At 35.2% G+C, this 20,178-nt stretch overlaps 1 protein-coding gene across 3 annotated transcripts in view; it reads left to right on the plus strand.

Moving 5' to 3' along the window:
• The window catches only part of CCDC91 (coiled-coil domain containing 91), a 115,874-nt gene that overhangs the window by 15,124 nt on the left and 80,572 nt on the right, over positions 1–20,178 (plus strand). The window contains exons 2-5 of one of the 3 annotated variants that reach the window (XM_088537388.1): positions 4,646–4,688; positions 5,466–5,544; positions 15,878–16,047; positions 19,607–19,795. In XM_088537388.1, the coding sequence (XP_088393514.1) occupies positions 4,659–4,688; positions 5,466–5,544; positions 15,878–16,047; positions 19,607–19,795 (468 nt within the window). In that variant the 5' untranslated portion in view covers positions 4,646–4,658. Of the gene's footprint in view, positions 1–4,569; positions 4,689–5,465; positions 5,545–15,877; positions 16,048–19,606; positions 19,796–20,178 lie in introns of those variants that run through there. The other 2 variants (XM_088537387.1, XM_088537389.1) reach the window with 2 other exon arrangements.

Here is a 20,178-nt window from a genome sequence, read left to right on the forward strand (position 1 = left end):
GATGCGAGACATAGTTTACACAGTGCTAATGCTGTTGTAGTCATGAAACGCCTGTATTAAAGTTTGTAGAGTAAATAAACTTTGGTATTCACAGGATTATTTTTACCTGAATTAAGAATAGCACATATAGTATAGCAAGGGTAATGGATTCAGTGAGAGCTTGTTTTTCTGCTCTTCCTTTCTTTCTTCTGCCCTACACCAAGGGGTATCAGTATCAAAATTAACATCCGTTTTATGTTTTAATGGATTCTTAGAAATTTTCTTTTAGTGGTTTGTTACGTTGTCTTTTAGAGAATCCTAGTATTTAATAAACACATTTTATATTTAATCTCTCTTCTCTCTTCCCCCCAAACCCCTCCAGGAGCCTTTATTTTTTTTTCTTTTTGACATTAATATTTCATGTCTCTGCTGTAATAATTATAACTGTTATAATTGTTCTTTTTTCATGTTTTATATTTCATAGTTATGCCTGCTTGCATTTTCCTTTTAAAAAAGAGGAAAAAAAACTGTTTATAAATTTTAGCTTGCCTTTCCAATATTGTTTTAACGTCTGTTGCACACCTCTGAGCTTGTTCAGTCGCTTTTTAAAAAACAGTGTTGAATATAGAATTTACTTCGCCCAGCAGATACCCAAACGTTTCTGAGAAGGGAATAATATCTGATGATGTTTTAAGAGAAATTCTGCATTTCATAGTGTGGTGCTTGAAGAAATTAAGAAAGCCAAGATCACGCCAGTCTTCAAAAAAGGCAAGAAGGAGGACCCAGGCAGTTACGGGCCAGGCAGCCTCACCTCTGTCCCCAGAAAAGTGATGGAACGGCTCATACTGGCCATTGTCTCCAGACACATGAAGGACAAGAAGATGCTCAAGAGTAGTCAGAGTGGATTCACCAAGGGGAAATCATGCTTGACTAACCTGATAGCCTTCTATGACGGAATGACCAAGTATGGGATAGATGAGTGAACCGTGAGGTAGATTAGGAACTGGCTGGATGGCAGAGCCCAGAGGGTGGTGATCAGTGGTGCAGAGTCTAGTTGGAGGCCTGTAGCTAGCAGTGTCCCCCAGGGGTCAGTCCTCGTCCAGTCCTGTTCAATTTGTTCATCAATGAGCTGGGTGAAGGCACAGAGTGTTCCCTCAGCAAGTTTGCTGATGACACCAAACTGGGAGGAGTAGCCGATACCCCAGAGGGCTGTGCTGCCATCCAGAGGGACCTGGAGAGACTGGACAACTGGGCAGAGAGAAACCTCATGAAATTCAACAAGGCCAAGTGCAAGGTCTTGCACCTGGGGAGAAATAACCCCAGACACCAGTACAGTGTGGGGACTGACGTTCTGGAGAGCAACTCTGCAGAGAAAGACCTGGATGTCATGGTGGATGACAAGTTGACCATGAGGCAGCAGTGTGCCCTTGTAGCCAAGAAGGCCAGAGGGACCTTGGGGTGCATTAAAGAGAGCGTCTCCAGCAGGTTGAGGGAGGTGATCCTGCCTCTCTACTCTGCCCTGGTGAGGCCGCATCTGGAGTATTGTGTCCAGTTCTGGGCTCCACAGTACAAGAGGGATGTGGAGCTGCTGGAGGGTCCAGCGCAGGGCTTCAAGTATGATCAAGGGCCTGGAACATCTGCCCTATGAGGAGAGGCTGAGGGAGCTGGACCTGTTCAGCCTGGAGAAGAGAAGGCTGAGAGGAGACCTGAGCAGTCTCTATAAGTACCTCAAGGGAGGCAGTGTGGAGGATGGTGCTGGCCTCTTTTCAGTGGTGGCCGCAGACAGAACTTGAGGAAATGGCCACAAACTGAAACACCAAAAGTTCCACAGGAACTTAAGGAAAAATTTTCTTAACAGTGAGGATGACAGAGCACTGGAACAGGTTGCCCAGAGAGGTTGTGGAGTCTCCTTCTCTGGAGATCTTCAAAACCCGCTTGGATGCAGTCCTGTGCCACGTGCTCTAGGTGACCCTGCCTGTGCAGGGTGGTCGGACTAGATGATCTCTAGAGGTCCCTTCCAACCTTAAGCATTCTGTGATTCTATGATTTCTCTTAGAGTCTGTGCGGCCTGTTCTCATGGCATCGGCTTTCTAGGTTTCTAGCTGTTCATCGTATTGTTTGGGTAAAATTCCTGTTTTTCTTTGTAAAGCTCAAACAGAAATGCTGTGATTGCTACTTCAATGCTGTGTTTTTTTAATGTATAGGTTTGGGCTACTCTTACTCAGTGGTATTAAAGGTTCTTGTATTAGACTTATGTGCATATTTTAGGACTGTATTTATTCTAAAGTGCTTTAGATTGGGGTTTTTCAAGCATCTATACAGAAAGAAGAGCGAGGAAAGTAATTTCAGCTGTTCTCACAAATAATTCTGCTATCTGGATCAAGCATGAGTTTAAGTAAATTCAGAAAAAAGTAAATGATATGAAGTAAATCATGTTATGTGAAGGACTTAATGAAACTAGGAATGCATTAATTGTTAATGTTGAAAATCCATTGCTAATATTTATTTTAATTAGGTAGAATCTGATGGTAAAGTAGTTGCATAAATATAATTATTTATATTCTTCCCTGCAACAGAGCTCTCTTAAAACTGAGAGAAGTACTCCTGTAACTTAAAGGCTTTCTGAATAAGGAAGAAGAAAAAATTAGGAACTCCCAAGCTGTTGCTAGAATTTCAAATCTAGGTTAAATTTTGCAATATTTACATAGTTGTCTAGTTTGTGTTTTGGATGCCACCTAATAGTTGGCAGTGCAAATATGTTGGCATTCTGAGTTGTTTGTGCATTGCTCTCCGCTTCAGCACTGGTGTTCTATAGTTTCCATTGATGTAGTATGTTATATTTTTGAGTACTATTTTGAAGTTATGAACGTTAACTTAATGCATGAATGTTTGGGCAGTAATAACATAGGATAACATTGGATATTTTTTTTTGCCTCCAAAAAAGAACACTTTTGTAGTGCCTGAATAGATACTTTGTTATTATATCACATATGGGTAATGGAAAATATTTTTATTTTATCTAATCTGATCTGTCCACTTACACTTTGACAGTGGTGATTTAATCTAAAATTACCAATATGATCTTGGAAATAACTTTGTTAAATGCTGTAAAATGTGTATCTGAGTTGCACATGGGCAATGCTTTTCCTCAGTGGGCATTAACTGAATGTGTCCACCTATAACTTGCTCTAATACTTTAATTCAGACATTTTCTCTAGATTTTTTCTCTTGCTAATAAAAGTTTCCCTGGTCTGTAGTCTACTTAAACTGAAGTCGATACAACTTTTCCAGACTTTTGTCATTTTCATAAACACCAATTTTTTTTTGGACCATCTTCCATTCATGTATTGGGAATAATTTTTTTCAGTATTTAATATTTACCCTTTCTTGGGCACCCGTGTGTAGCTTGAATTACCTTCATTAGCTAAGTAATCTTGCAGATTTGCAAAATGAACAGCAGTGTCTAACTAAAATATATCCAAATGCCACAAGAGTCAGGGCTACAACTCAAAATGCTGATCAGATTTAAAAATCTGAATCAGTCACTCCATGAAAACTAAGGAAGAACTTCTGTGGTACACAAAAATTTCCAGAAATGCACCACAGTCTTTTTCTGAGTGGCAATTTGTACTAATGTTGCCAGACAACTGAGATGGGAAAAGCAGGAAACCTTTTTAGATTTTAATCACAGTGTTGATTTGGAAAAGCAGCTTAAAATACAAAAATATTTTCTAGTGTTAACTCGTGAACATAAATCTACAGAGTACATTGTATATGTTATATTCTGTTAAATTATATAAATGGATCAGATATTATGTTCGTTACTAATTAAGAAAATTCTTCTTTTTTTTTTTTGAATCTGTTATTATGTCAGGAATCCTGCTACTCAGACTTTATTTACTTATCTTTTTTAATATCCAAGTGCCTGGGTTGCCTACTGTTCAGCACTGTTTCTTCAGGCACTGGGGACTTGATTGTTAAAACTTAATAGCAACAGGCAGCTTTTAAAGTGTCTCCTTATTTTCCTGTCCTTAAGAACTTTTTCTACATTCCTATATGAAAAGTATCTCTGAGACTGGGCAGTGCTTATCTTTTCCCTTGAAGATTTTTGGAGTTCCATCCTAAAAATTTTTACTTATCCTGGTCACTAACTTGTCTTGGTCAGTAAAAAAACGAAAAGGGCACTTTGCTATCCTATCATCTATGCAAGTGTGTTCTTTGAAAGAAGAGACAGTCTCTGGACATAAGTAGTGGGTGGCAGGCAGACTCTCCAACCCAGACGGGGGTGTGATGGGGTTAGGCAGAACACACAAGCAAGGTAGGAAGCAGTTATATCAGAAGTTATTCACCTGCCATCTGACTGATGTACAGATACCTATGTCACTTTGTTTTTAGACTCCTAGTTGATCATGAAATCAATAGACCTCGCTTAGGAGCGTGGCCAATGCAATGTGCGAATTTTCCTGCAATGTTGTATTACTGCAGTGTTGTATTACTTCATGCAAGCTTTAAGACTTGGCTGCAATACCAACTTCTAGCTAGATCTATAATTTAAAATTAACCCCACAGCTTCTGTTTGACACTTTTTTTTTTTTTAGTTGATGTTTTATCAGTAATCTGTATATAACAGTTTAGGATGTGTTTTTTGTTTTTTTTTATATTTTAGTACCAGTTGAAAGATGGATGATGACGACTTTGGAGGATTTGAGGTATGTTACTTTGACTAAACCTCGAAATTTAACTATTATTAAAGAAAATGGTTTTGATTGTTCGTCTCAAGAAATTATTGCACCCTCCTATTATATCCTCAAAAATTTTGACACTCTTATGAATCAAACAGTTGTATACTTAACTAATTGGGATTAGTATCTTTTCTTAGATAAAACAAAGGGTGATAAATATCTTAGAGTCCTTCTTTAAGTGTCTAAGTATCAGAGTATCATAATTCTGTATTTTTTTAAAAATAGATTTTAGTACTACGCATAGCTGACATTTGTCGAGTAATAAATATCCTATAAAGTTATCTTGCACATCTCTATGTATATCAGACATCTAGTCTCTAAATTTCTGTTGTGTCATTGCTCTGAAACTCAGTTGCACGGCTGTCTGTGAAAGTGCTTAGTACTATCATTCTAACTGGGGCCTTTCTTGTTTGGGCTCTGTAGATGAATACAGTTTAAACTTGACTTCTATCTCTCTGTACTATTCTGACAAATAAGATATGTATGGTCAATATAGTTAGATAAATAACTTTATATTTTAACTTACAGACATAGTAAATACACCACAATTGCTTTATTGCTTATAAAATACAATAAAATAATATATAATGGTATTTATAAGTAATATATATAAAATTACCCTTCTATTTTACATTGCAAAATATAGTTGAGGAGTTGGTAAATAAATATTTTGAAATGTTTGTTAAATAGACTTATAAAATGTTTTGTCAAACGTGCTATAAAATCGCTTTCCAATGTTTCTAGGCAGCAGAGTCCTATGAGAGTGGAAATGGTGAAACGCAGACTACATCCCCTGCTATTCCTTGGGCAGCATTTCCTACAGGTATGAATAGTAACAATGCTAACATTCTTTTCATGTGTTGCTGAAGAACAGTTTATCCAATTCAAAGGCTGACTGGCATCTCATGAGAAGAAGAAAAAGGAACCTTTTCAGTCAAAGGTTATTCCTATTCTTAAATATAGAGGGTCTGTTACAAATGGTAAGCCTTCTAAAGCAAGAATAGCTAGAATATGTTATGATCAAATCTGCTGTTATTTTGCAAAACCTAGCTAATTTTTAAAAAATGCACTATTTGTAGCTAAATAAAGTTGAATTATTACAGGGTGTTCTAGATGCATGTTTATTCTTTGCCTACCACCCAGACTGAATTTTGGAATGTCTGATGTGTTAGATTTTTTTTTTCTCTTGATTAAAAACATTGCTGTGCAAATTAACCATTATTACATTTTAAAGTTCCAATATACACAATCCTGAAGGAAAGGAAACGTAAAAGAGACTTTTAAATAGTTCTCAAAATCTCTCTATTAATTGCACTGTAAAGTCTATAGATATGCTGAACTTAGAAATGAATGTTGTCACTCTCTTTGGAAAATACAGAGAATCTTTTCCTTGCATTGGCACAGTCTAATATTTTCTATCTAATCTGGTACTTACAAGTTGTTCTGCTTTCAGACTTGTACACTTTTGTAAAACAAACTAAATTTTTACTGGTGATAGCCTCAGAATAAAAGACAAAAAGGAAGTAAATTGCTTAATGTTTGCTTACATTTAACATTTTCTAAACTATAAAAAAGTGTGCTTCACAAATTCTTAATGTTAAGTACTGTATAATTTAATAGCTGCATTGCACTTGTATACTCAGAATATCATGATGGGAAGTTAGAGTAGATTGATTGTGTGTGCACATTTATTTCTGAGCTTGCTTACAGGCAGTATCTTAGAGATATGGAGGGAATGTAAGCAGTGTTTGAAAGCAAGAGTACTGTTGGGGTGGGAAAGGCAATTACATTCAATGTGTCATAGTTCATAAATCTGTGATTTTTATATTAATACAAGCACATACACACATGTATTTAATCAAAATACAGGTAGATTGTAAACAGCTGTGAATAAAAATTCTAGTAATGTATACCAACTTGCATATGCGAGTTTAGCAATTTAGTCTGTAAAGATATTTACAACGTAAAGAAACTTATACCTTTGAATGTTACCATCAATTCCTGCATTTGAGAACTGTTGTGAGCAAATGTCCCTTTGTGAAGCAACAAACAGATTTGTATATGTATATTATGTTGCAGAATCTCTGGGACAGCAACTGAATAATATATGTATTCTGTATGTCAAAACATTTTCAAGTACTTCCTCCTGTCTTCGCACATGTCCCCAGATTACTATGGTCTTCTCCTATGATATCAGTAGGACAGTAGATTAAGAAACAAATTTGGTTTCTGGAAATTAGTTTCAATTTCTCAGATGACAAAAGAAAAAAAATCACTTTAGCAAGATTAGGCAGAATCGATTCTCTTCTATTTTTTAAAAAATATTTCAAGCACTGCTGCATTTCAGCTGTTATGATTTGTTTTATTGGTCATTGAAACAAACAAAAAAAAACAAGGAAAGCATACTAGCATACTTTTAAGAAATATCTTTTTATTAATCATGTCATTTTAATGCTATCCAAGGTAGTTCCTTAGATTAATTAGGGTATTTGAATGTATTTAATTTTGCCAAATCAAATCTAATACATCTCTATTATTTATATATTATATATTATATACCAGATGGCAGTATGTAGCATTGAAATGTATTATGTAATTTGAAGATGACACTGAATTTTTCGGAGTAGATTACAGCAAGATATTTTAAGCATTTTAATCTTAAAAGAAAAACCCATGTATGTAGATAACATTACTAATTTAAACTTTTTGCATGCATGGGAATGTTGCTTTCAATAGAGTAACTTTCTAGAACCGGCATTATTTTACTGAGACTGATAAAAATGCTTGTTAGGCATTGACTTGCAAGTTAACACTTTTAAAGAGATAAATCACCGATTTGCATGCTCCATATTTTTTATACAACGTTGTCCTTTCCTAACTCTATAAAGTTATCAGTCATAAGTTTTGCTGAAAGAGTTTGAAATTGAAATGTATTATGGTGTTGTCAAGATGATTTTGATAAATTTGGGATGTGATTTTATTTTAAAAACCCAAGAATCACTGAACTTTATGAAGGAGATGTACGTTACAGATCTCATCAATTTCCTGTGTATCTGACATTCATTTGCTATGAAAAGGTATAAAGCTAAACATTGAAAGCAGTTTTATTTTTTCTTAGTGTGCAAGTTTAGCACATTGGATAATCATGTCTAGAAGAAGTTATAACTGATTTGTAATGCCCCAGTGTTGATTACAGTGAGTAATTTTGCCCTTCAAATTTCACTTGGGTTTCTCACTGTGTTTCTGTACATGGATTTCACTTTGTCAGTGGATTTACCATATGATAAAATAGATCTCCAAATGTTTGTTACTTGTGGGTACTGGTTCAGAAAAGGAGAAAAATATGAATTCTTACAAGAGGCAGGCAACTGAAAGAACGTGTATCTCTTTCCATGGTGGGGTTCTCTAGCAGTGAAGTCAAATAAGGTTCTTACTCTAAAGTGAGAACAGACTTTTGTCTCTCGTGGTTGTAACTTTCAGTCAAGTATCCATCATACTGGTGGTGTGTAAACATTAAGATAGCAAATGGGGACAGCGAGCTCCAGAGAGCAAAGTATGCAACATAAAAAGGAAGGAATGAGTAAGGAGTGAAAGAAAAAACTTTATTACCTTTGTGCAGTCTTATATATCTGATGATACTTAGAGGTGTCTGATACTTTTGTTAGCAAAGCTTGCAAAACAGCCAGCTGTACCAAGTCCGTTCCTTCTGGCTGTTCTAAGTGAAGTAGATGGAAGCAGTACTTCTAGTCTGGTGTTGTTGTACATGTTATAGATTCCCTTTCTCCTTTCTAGCCCTAATGTGGGGAAGTACTAAAAAGAATCTTTACGGCATGACCGATGTCTGGACTGTGGAGGAACATGAGGTGTCGCTACTCAAAACGTCAGCATTTTCTTACCATGGATCATTAAAGTGTTTGTAAGGCTGAAAGAGGGATATCTCTAAAAACAATTCAGATTGAAATTAAATTGTGCTTTAGAAAGCTGAGACTTCATTAAAATGAAGTTTTAAATCTTATGTTTATAAGCAGTTAATACAATTGAAAAGAATTAAAAACACTTGGAACTCTAAAATAAGTTAGAGATGTTCTACTGCCTTATACCCAATGCTTCTGATTTTTAGTAGAGCTTCAAAGGGGCTGATTTTATTAAGTGTTACGACGTCCTGTCTTTGTCTTGGTTTTTTGTTGCAAGATGTTTTTTTTATCATTTGAATTCATAAACTTTTTTTTTTTTAACTGAAGAAATGGCAACAGTTAATGCTGTTCTGAAATTTAATTTATTAATATTAAGCATGAAGACATAATCTGTTCTCTCTACCGTAGTGGTGGAACTGCTAATATGTTTCTGCTGACTTTAAAGAGGTTTCTGGAGACAATTTGATACACTTTCTTATTTAAGAAAGTAATTCTCCAGAATTTTAAACCTTTTAATTGAAAAGCAAGACACATCAATGAAATAAATAATTATTCTTAATTTAATTTTGCTGTATTTCTTCTTCAGATACTTAGTAATAGAACTTCATTTCTATGCAATTTAATAAAACCAAATAGCTGTAGGGTTAATTTTTTTTGTAGTTGTGGTTTTCTGACATGCTAGAAATGACCACTTTGTGGTTTCCTTGCGTTTTTTTTTCCCTGAAAATAAGTGAAAACTAGTAATTTTTCTTGCACTTCTGTAGATACCAAGCTGGGTACCTTTATGTCTGTAAGGAGAAACTTGAAATTTAGCACTGTGCTTGCATGTCAACTGCTTTTGGTGTCGTCTCTGTGTTTCTAAGCTTACAAATAATTCGTCACTAATGGTGAATGGCAGCAACAAAATCTGTGTGTCTGCACAGTATGTCAAGTGTTTTGTTTAGCAGCATCTCTTTGATTCTAGGGGCGAATATATGGGAATAGAAAGCAAAAAAGAAAAGCATTGTGCATCCATCCTCACCAGAGAGAAACTGTTCTGACTTGGAGCCCAATGAATCTGGTCCTCTATAGATTCTGCCTGCTAAAATGAAGACACCCTTTAAAAAAAAAAAAAAAAAAAAAAAAAGGGAGGGGTCAGATGATGCTTTTCCAGTGAATTCTAAGCAGTATGAATTCAAAACAGTTGCAAGAGTTAGTTGAGATGCAGTGGTGCTGGGTGCAGGTGACGTGGCTGTATTTATTTTCTTTAGCCTGGTTTCCTGAGGAGGTGAAGCTTATGCTATTGCTTTCAGTTCCTGTTCCTCCATTATAGGTTTTGTTGGCTAGTTTCAGCTAAACTTGGAAAGTGTCTAAATTACATTTCTCCAGGGTGTATGTATGTTGAGTGTTTTTTGTTTTTGTTTCTTTTTCCCCTAGTCAACAAGTGGGTAATGATAGAGGTAATGCCTCACTAAATGAAAGGATGGTTGGATCTAGCCACCGTATGCTATGTCATATAAAAGATGCCTTGTCATTACACATGTTTGCAGGTTTACGAAAGCTATAGCACAAATGTTATAGCTATAACTTACTACCATAGGAGACGGAAGAACTACAAGAACACAACTGAATGGAGACCAGTACTAAAGTATAAAGATCTTAATATTGGTGTTTTATGTCTCATTTGCTTAATGGAAATCTAGTCAGTTCTTTTAACGAAGAGGAAAGCTCTTCAGCTGACCAAAACCTGCCTAAATTCAGCTTTTAGGGTGAGCTGAGTGGCTTTCTTGTGTCTGCCATTTGTACTGAATAGGTTTCTGCTATCTGGAACGAACACATAGACATCTTAAGTTTGTACCTTAATGTGAAGCCCTATCACACTACCCAGTTCCATTAATTAGGCTGTTTACAGAGTACAACTTTTTTTCTAAGCTTGCTTTTGTCCTGTGGTAACATATACTAGAAAAAAAATATTGATTTATTTGTATATTTATTTTAATATGTAACCTCCTTTCTGTATTTCCTACTATTGTTTTTATTTATAAGACATTACTATATGGTATTATTTCTGTACTTTTTAGAGCAAAAGTATGTCAGAGGAACTCTCTTTTATTATTTTGGGAATCTTTTCTATGCTTTCTTTGTGTTATGTTCAAAAGCTTTTCGTAAGAAGATTTAGCTTGTAGCTACCTTTTAAAGCTGTTGCTTCACATTTTGTGTTTGGTGTGATACCGACTCCTCCAAATATCTACTCAAAAATAGAGTACTCCACATTCCTGAAAGAGACTTTTCTCCTTGTTTTAATAGTCTTTCATTCCGTGAAAATGCACATGTGTTGTGTGAATGCAAAGCCTACTTCCCACATTTCTGTTATGAATTCAGTATTTCTGATTTTTTTTTTGTGATATTGAAAGAACAGATATTTTGAAATTTAAGCAACATGAGGTAGGGTAATCACATTAGTTTGTAGATGTGTAGCAGGCATCTGCTTAGCTTGAAAGGTGTTGTTTTCAACTTTTGTATTAACTTGGTTTTCAGCTGATTCTTTTCATTATATGTTTTAGGTTTTGCTGCATCTAGCATAATGGCATGGGAGAAAAATGAAAAATAAAGTAGTAAAAAATTAAGATATCCCTCAGGAATAGTTTCCATCTATTGTAAAGTTTGGACAAGGTTCAGTGGATAGTGGTATGCATCAGCATTTAACTGTGGAATGAACAACTTTTCATTTGTTGGCGTTGCTGTTACCTGGGATATTTGGCTTTGAAACAAGAGTAAAATATCTTTTAAGATTTAAATATCTAGAATATACATATACATGCTACATGCTTATTAGATTACACCCTCCTTTTTCCCTTCCTTGCAGTTGATAAACTGCTTTAAAAGACAGTGAAATTAACTGAATATTTTTGGCACTTTGCTGTAAACCTGTTGCCTCAGCTCATTTTCTGCATGTATTTGGGCATTGGAGAAAGTATTAACACGCTGTGGTGTTGACCTGTGAATTATGAAATATCTCAGAGATTCATCAAACAAAATAATAAGATGAAATGTCCTCACTTGATACATGGAAGTTGACATCATGAGCATGGATAAACTGAGCATAGTTTGCAATTATGTGAGAAATTCCAGAATTTTAGTGATGTTATATTTGCATAAAAGGCATTTGTTGTAGTACATTTAGGGGATTTTATTCCAGTCTTAAAAATAACTAGCTTATTTTTAAGGTGAGGTATTTTTACAGTGATAAAACTGCCATCCTTGTTAAGGAATGAATGACACACAGAAAAAGGAATCATATAAATGCATTTTTCTTCATTTCAACTAGCAATCTGAGAGAAGTTCAGTAATAGAGACATAATTCAGGTTAAGGATTGTTTTCTGCAGTAGGATACATTATGGAAAAGCTTGCTATCACATTTGGAAAAGTAGCAGTACATTTTTCTCTGTACCAGTTGGCAGAAAAAAAAAAAAGAGAAATAGCTGTTTAATAATTTGCAGGAGTGGGTCTGGCACAATTTTAAGAAATTGCTCTAAGCACTTGATTTAGTCGAATGGTAAGAATCATGTGAATGATATTGCCATATCTTTGGAGTGTGTTAGCATTTTTTGCTTCCAGATTGATGATCCCTCTTAAAATAAAGTCGAAAATGCCTATTTCTGAAGAGTGGCTTTAAATAATTCACTTTGTTTTATTTCCAGACAGAGAGGGAGAGAGAGATTGTGTTCATGTGAATGCAGTTGTAATTATTTTATTGAAATTCAATTAAGTTAAGCTTTTTTTCTAGGAAATTGCCTAACTGTTGGTATAAAAAATATGATTTCTATTATGTTCGATATCAAAATTTCAGATGCTGGAATGACATATGTAATTGTTTATTTTCTAGAATACTTTGCCTTTGGATGAATAATATGTGGATAAGAGCCTTTTGCTGGGAATATTAAGAATTAATTTTGAAACACAGTAGAGGGTATTTCTTCTTGTTTATATTTTGGTACTACTGTTGTGAATTGGTATGTGTGGAGAAGCAGCCAAGCGGTTCCTATTGACAGGAGGACATTTATGCAACCTGTAATTAATGGAGGAGCTGACATCACCATCAGTGTTGGCCTTTACCAGTTGACTCTAGTTCTAGATACACTTTTAGAAGCAATACACAAATACCTGCTTGCTCATATTTAAAGTCTGTATTCTCCTGCATATATGAGAATGAATCCTCATCTCGTGAATCTAAAAATATGATTTAAATTTGTTTTGGGAAGGAGAAAATTGGTAAGCAAACCAGTAAAAGTCTTACAGCATTACAGAACACTATTCGTGTCATCTGAGACTATTTATTATGAGCATATTGGATATAGTGTTAGTACTTATTAAAGTATTCCTTAACTTAATCTTTAGAAAATGTAACTCTTTCTAATGGCTATTCATTTATATGTTATAACCAGTGTAAAAATACAGGAAATACTTGGCCTATTTTGAATCAGATATATGAGATGATCCTGTTTGTTTAGATGGGAAGGAAAATAAAGGCTTTAGGAATAATTTTATTTTTCTTTCATAAATTTAAATTGCTTTCCACTGGCAGTGGTAGGAGAAATGTAGGGCATTTGGTATTTATTTATTTGAGATTTTATTTGACATATTGTATGCTAGTTTGCTGTGTATTGGAACGTGTGTATTCGTTGATTATATATACAGTAATTTCCAAATGACTTTATATATACATTTATTTATTTTTTAATTTATTTTTTGCTTATTAAACATTAAGGAGACTGTAGTTACCTATACTCTGTCTGACGTTATGGGTTATAAAAAATGCTGCCTTTCAGCATAGTATTGTCTCTTGAGTTGTGCCTAACATCCGTCTGTGGGATTGTGATTTAAAGAGTATGTACACACACACACACACACACAGAGTCTGAAGGTTACTTTTAAGTTAAAAGTCCTCAGCGTAATACCATTTAAAGTGCTGTAAAATGTAAAGGGCCAATGAACTGTGTTAAGGGAAGTAGAGGACAAGTGTATATGGGAATTTTTTTCTTCTCACTCTTTTGCTTTTTTATTTTTTTCCTTTCTTTTCTGTTTTCGCTCCTTTTACTTCTCATATATTTGAGATCCCACATCTTCCTTCTAAAACACAAGACTACATGGCTCTTATGAAATATATCTGTAAGTAAAATTCTGGCTATAATTCATATCTGCATTCTATTTCAGCTTCTTAGATATGTGGCTTTTGATATAGCTCTGCTCTGCTTTTCTTCAAAGCATTGTAGCTTTGATCAGTGAACACCATTTTTCTTTGGAAATTCATCAATAGTTGTGGAATTCCTGCCCCACTTACTTGAAGGAGTTAAAGGATTTATATTGAATGAGGGCAACATAGTGTGGAAAAACAGTTTGTTCTTAAAGATCGTATCAGAATGTCTGTGTTTATCATAGCAGGTGGCTGTGCAGTTGAGAGTAAGAAAGGATCCAAAAAGCTGTACTGTAGAATCATTATCTTTGCTGGATGCGTTTCAGGAGCTGTGCTTCAGGCTAGCTCTAGCCCAGCCCTTTGGACTTGAATGTCCATGAGCTACTGAAGTACAGTCAAATCTCATTCACTATTCTGAAACTTGTCTGAAATTGCTGACATAGACTTTCATTAAATTATATTTACTAATTTATGAATCCTTAATATAGTCAAAAGAGAAAGGAAGGTTTTATAATTAAGATGGTTGAAAAATGACTTGGAGAGTGTCTTCTCCTCTTGTGGTCTTTTGCAGGGTCTTATGTTTAGTCAAATGATTTTAAACTACTGTATTCAGAGGTGGTCATCAGTTGCTCCTTCTTTCTTAGACTTTATTTTGACATCTTAGATTTTTTTGTTTGTTTGTTTGTTTTATTCTCCCTCAAAATGGTAAACTGAAATGGTTGACAGCTCAGTTTGATTGTAGAAGGTTGCATATAAAACTATATTCTCATAAAAACTAAGTTTTAGTTTATGGGACTTCTAGTGATAATTATATATGAACTATACTTATGCTATAGTGATCATCACCAAAGGGTGAACAATAACTCCATGAGGTTCTTTGTCAAGGTAGGTATCTTTCTGTGATTTAACATTACTACTAAGAGAAATAGTCAGAATTACCTGGTTATTGTAGTTATTTTGGTTGGTTTTCCGTGGGCCGGAGAACTCAAACTGAAATTCAATGTATTAAAAGATAGTATTCTTATGTAAGTGAGGCTTTATCACTTATTTGAGGCACATCATTAATGAATTTACTTGACAAAAAAATATGTGTGAGAAATCCTATAATATTTCTCTGCTTTGAACATTTGCCTTTAAAAGTGTAATAATATTGGTCTTTTAATTAAACGGCGCTTTCTCCCTGTTCCCATTTCTATCATTTGAAATAGCACAGCAGGTAATGCCTATATAAATCTGCATTTTCTTTGTGAACAAACATTTTTAAGGGGAGGGAAAAGACAAACAGGATACTCTGACAGTGGGTTCCAAAGGTAACATCTTGTAAGTAAAGGAAGCCTAAAAATTCCCATTTCAGATTCTAGAGAAGAGTTTACTGTTGAGGTGCTCTAGTATCCTAGTCTTATTCTTTCCTGATTACCCAAATTGGTGCCTATCCCATTGCTGAAATGCCATCCTCCAGGCTTTTCATTTTCTACTCAGATGTGGGTTTTGTTTTTGTTTTTGTTTTCCCCCATATGTCCAAATCCATCTTTGCAGTACTTGGCATCCTTATACTTTGTCACTCTCTGATATTAATTATACTTATATTGTTTCATTAACTGTAGTGTTACTTATTTTGATCTCTGTTATAAAGTGACAAATGTTTTAATCAGGTTTATCATATTTTTTGATATTTAGTATATGTCCTCTAAGGCACAGTGAGGACTTCTTTTTTAATCTTAAAAATTTAAGAAAATTAGGATCATACATGTATGGTTTTGCAGTTGTCTTAGCCTGGTTAAAGATGATGTTGAAGCTGAAAGACAGGACTGCTGCTGACTGCCATTATCTTATGAGATCTTTGTAAGTTGCAAAGTAAACTTAATGCAGCTACTCTCTGAGCAACTTAAAATTTCCTTAGATTGATAGTTTTCAAAGTTATGATAACTTTGCTAAGACTTATTCTTTAGATAGCTTATTTATATTTGCTGGTATGCTGATTTTTGCTAGATTTAGCTTTTCAGATACTGCTCTTCAGATCAATCTTAGCATGCTTTATTCTTATGTTTTTTTTTATTTCTTACATTAGCATCTGAAGTCCGTGCATCTCAAAATGTGGCCGCTGATGTACTTCTGGAGCACTCTGTGCCTTCTTCCTGCCTTGTTCCTTCTGACTCATTCACTTTATCAAGTGATAATGTGGCAACAGCTGTTCAAACTGCTAGCAGTGTTTTAAATGCAACTGTACTTAAAGAACAGGTAAAATCACAGTTCCTCTGTTTTATAGTGAGAGGTTGATGTATTAAATACCACAGCATTGTACCTTTTCTTACCAAATCTAGATTACCTTGCCTTGTAAGAGCAAAAGCTGGATCTTGAATGATTTCTGAGATTTTTTGACTTCAAAATGCAGTATATTTTCATTTTTTAAAGACTGTGGAACATGAAGGAGAATAATGCAAAAATCAGTAATAACTGTAAGACACCATGTTTCATATGGTCTATAAGAGAAGTGTATTAAAGTGTAGCTAATGATTAATACGTTAAAGGCATACTGATGCAAAATGGATAAAAGTAGGAGACAGCAGCCAGAAAGTTCTCCAAGAAAATTTATTGATTTTAAAGCTGCAAAGATTATATTGGTAAAGACCCTCATACTTGTATATTTTCTCAAGATTTTAGAAGTAAAAAATCTTTAATTAACTTTAATTGTATTAATTTCTTCTTTACATAAGGTTTTTACTCGCCCTTCTTTCTTACTGCGTTTTTATTTTTCATCCTCTCTCCTGATCTGCTACAGGCCTAGTTGTGTTTGTATGATCTCTTTGCTGTTTCAATAGTTCTGAGAACTGGTGTTTTGAGGGGCTTAAGGGGTGCAGGGGATGTAGATGGTTGGAGAATAGAGGCTTATTTTTACCAGATAAGCTGTTGGGCAAGAGAGGGAAAAGAATTTCTGTATGGAGATCAGCAGAAAAATGCAAGACTGCTGCAGACAAAAATTCAGTTAATGTAGCCTGCTGTGAAAACTGAATGTTTACTGAAACTGTTTACTGCTCATGGTGAACTTACAAATTTACGTTTCAGTTTTAAATAATCTAACATTTTCAAAAGCTATGTATTTCAGAATAAAGCTTGTTTCATGTATTTTTTTGCTAGAGTTTTTTAGACATCTTGGGCAAAATAACTTGTTTTGCTTAAACTAAGCAGTCTTCACATGTTCACAGTTGCAAAAGGAATGGGGCTAACACAACTCCACTATTTTAATCTTAGTCACCTTTCAGATCCCCTTTTGTATATTTTTTCCAGCCTGAGGAAAGTCTATAAGAAGTGAAGAACTATACCCAAAAGCAAACAGTGCTTATGAATTCATAGAAATCGAAATGTGTTTTTGTTTGTTTTTTGTTTTGTTTTGACTCATAACAGTCAAGATACTTTCCATATAGAAAGTGCTTTCTCTCCTTCTCTGACATTATTTTAATAAGCATTTTTTTAAACTAGGAGGATAATCAACATCTGCATGTCTTCATCCACAGTAGATTCTTTTTTCTTTAATTCTAACAAGCTACTGACTGACCCATAGCTCCATAAACACAAGAATCCATAAACATAGTTCCATAAACTAAGGAGTATAACATTAGCAAACATTTCCAAGGGAAATGGCAGATAAGGAAAAGGCATTTAGATCATCTAGTCCAACCCCTCTTCTCAGGCAGGGACACCTAGGGCATGCTCTAATCCACACAGGTTCTGAAGATCTCCAAAGAAGGAGTCTCCACAACATCTCCGGGCAGCCTGTTCCAGGGCTCTGTCACCCTCACAGTAAAGAAATTCTTCCGTATATGGAGATGGAACTTCCTGTGTTTCAACTTGTACCCATTACCCCTTGTCCTATCACTGGCCACCACCGAGAAGGATTTGGCCCCTTTTTTACATTCTCCCTTCATGTATTTGTACGTGGTGATAAGATCCCCTCTCAGTCTTCTCCAGGCTAAACAGGCCCGGCTTGCTCAGTCTTTCCTCATAAGATAGATGCTTGAGTCCCTTAGTCATCTTCGTTGCTCTACGTTGCCCTAGAAGTTCCACCTCCCTCTTGTCCTGCACACAACACTCCAGGCGCAGCCTCACCAGAGCTGAGTAGAGGGGCAGGATTTCCTGCCTTGACCTGCTGGCAGCACAGGATGTCTCAGTAATTGCAGTGAGATCATGGCCTTGCAATTGCACACGCATCTCCCATTCCCTTGTTTATTCCCCATGTGGCATGGGTTTACATAGAGGCATTTTAGCTGGGCTGCTGATGTGCCTCTCTTCCTAGCTGAGGCAGCTGTAACTTGACTATGTGAGCCTTCAGTAGTTGTCGTATTTTGCTGCTTTCCCTCTCTAAGCTTCAGGCATCCTTTGCTGGTTGTGGAATTAGGCTGGTGTGAATGGCATGGTATTTCATCCCCTACCTTATCACCAGCTTCCCTGATGATTCCCTCCTCCCCCACTGAATCCAGTTTAAAGCCTTCTTTAAAGCCTTCTCATATTAACCATATTCTTCAGTTTTTGCATCTGCAGAGCCTCTCTTCCAAGTCCAACATCGTTATTGACAGTACAAGGCTCAAGATAAGAGTGGTACTCGAAGGTAGAATTACAGTGTACAGCTTCTCTTTGCTTCTCATGGGAGGGAAATTCAGAGCACAAGTTTCCGCTTGCTTTTTGCCTGCTTTGTCTGCTGGATCTATGTATGCATGTACACTCATGACGTCTTAAATGGCTGTTTTTATGTTTATTTGAATCCAAAGATGCTCATCTAGTAATCAAAAGGCCAATTCATTATGTGAGCATCTGCTAGGAATAAAAGGACCTAAGGGCACAGATTAAATTAGACATACTTGTTTTGAAAAATATACTGAGATGTTCCATCTACCACTCTTTCCAGCTCTCAAGTGCTGTGGGCTTTTGGAAAAGTTGTTGCCAAAAAGCAGCAGCCGAATATAACTTATTAAGTTTATGTTTGAAGTTACTTCTTTATTATATAAGCTTTTTTTTTCTTTTTTATTTTAAAGAAAGGAACTTTGTGATTCTGTGATTTATACCACAAAATATTTTGAATCTGTCCTAATTTATCTTTATGCTTTGCTGGAAGTATAGGCTTGATCATTTATGTCCCATCTGTGTTAGACTGTGTGTTAAGAAGCCTCAGTTTCAGTTTCTATACTTCTAAAATTCACTAGAACAGCATTAGCTAAATTTTGTAGACATGTCCAATTACTTTTGTTCTATTGGTCGAACTTCAGGATCAGATGTTTATTTTAGCACAGAAATTTAGCTTTTCCAAGGTTTTGCAGTCTGTAATGTTTAAAAACATGAAGTGACTAATCCAAAGAGAGTTTAAGGATATTTTCTTGTAAGCATAGTGCCTTGAGATGAGTTATTCTGTTTCCTTCCCATCTCCTGTCACTTCTTTAAGTACTTTCTTTTCAGAAAGCAGTGGAAACTGGCAAATCTCTGTTCTCCTTCTTAAAGACTTCTCTTAAAGTGTTCTTGAAAAGCAGTAAAGGAAGTTGGAATGATGGATGTGAATGCATCAAGAGTTAATAGCTCTTGTTTCATTGTTAGAAATTATTTTTGGCTATCACCATCCTACATATAAGAACATGCATGGCCAGAGAATTGTGGTTATAAGTAAGTAATCTTAGTGTTAGCACAGTTCTTAAATTCTGTAATTTCATCTGGAAATAAATTTCAACTTGTACGGAATGTTATATTCCCTTTAACTGGAATGTTATATTCCCTTTAATATTTTCTTTACTATTTTGTTTCTCTTGCGAATTAGGTTCAAGTAGATATTCCAGTTGCCTCTTCAAGTTTAATTGAAGACAAGTCAATAGTCACAGCAGCCATTGCACTGGATGATGCTGAGATACAGAGAACAAAAGAATTAAAGAATGACCTGCAACAGACTATTGTGAGCTTAGAAATTAAACCTGGCACTGCTGAAGAAGAAAAAAATATCATTAAGAAGGTATAACTACTTTTCTCATAGAAAAATATTTGATATTTGCACAGAATTTAAATATATCAGGATTCATCAGTTATATTCATGGCTAATTTCTATAAAAACATGGAAAATTTCAAAAGTTTAAAGAAAAAACAGCTAAAATTAGCCAAAATATATATATTTTTTCAGTTCGGTGTCTGTTTCAGGCTGCATTTTTCTATTGTTTCGTTAAAAATGATTTGGCCTACTTTGAAAAAAAAATGGGGAGAAAGGGAGAGGTTGAAGAGAGAGACAAATTTTCTTTAGCATACAGCTGTGTGGTTAGAAGATGTAGAAGTGGTTCTCCCATGCTTTTAAAGCAAATGTGTTTCCTGAAGTAGAAGGTGCCTTCGTACAGTAGGGTAGCT

The sequence above is a fragment of the Tinamus guttatus genome, unplaced genomic scaffold (genome assembly GCF_059628265.1).
Source record: "Tinamus guttatus ecotype Peru unplaced genomic scaffold, ASM5962826v1 Tinamus_guttatus_pri_ptg000753l, whole genome shotgun sequence".
Lineage (NCBI taxonomy): Eukaryota > Metazoa > Chordata > Aves > Tinamiformes > Tinamidae > Tinamus > Tinamus guttatus.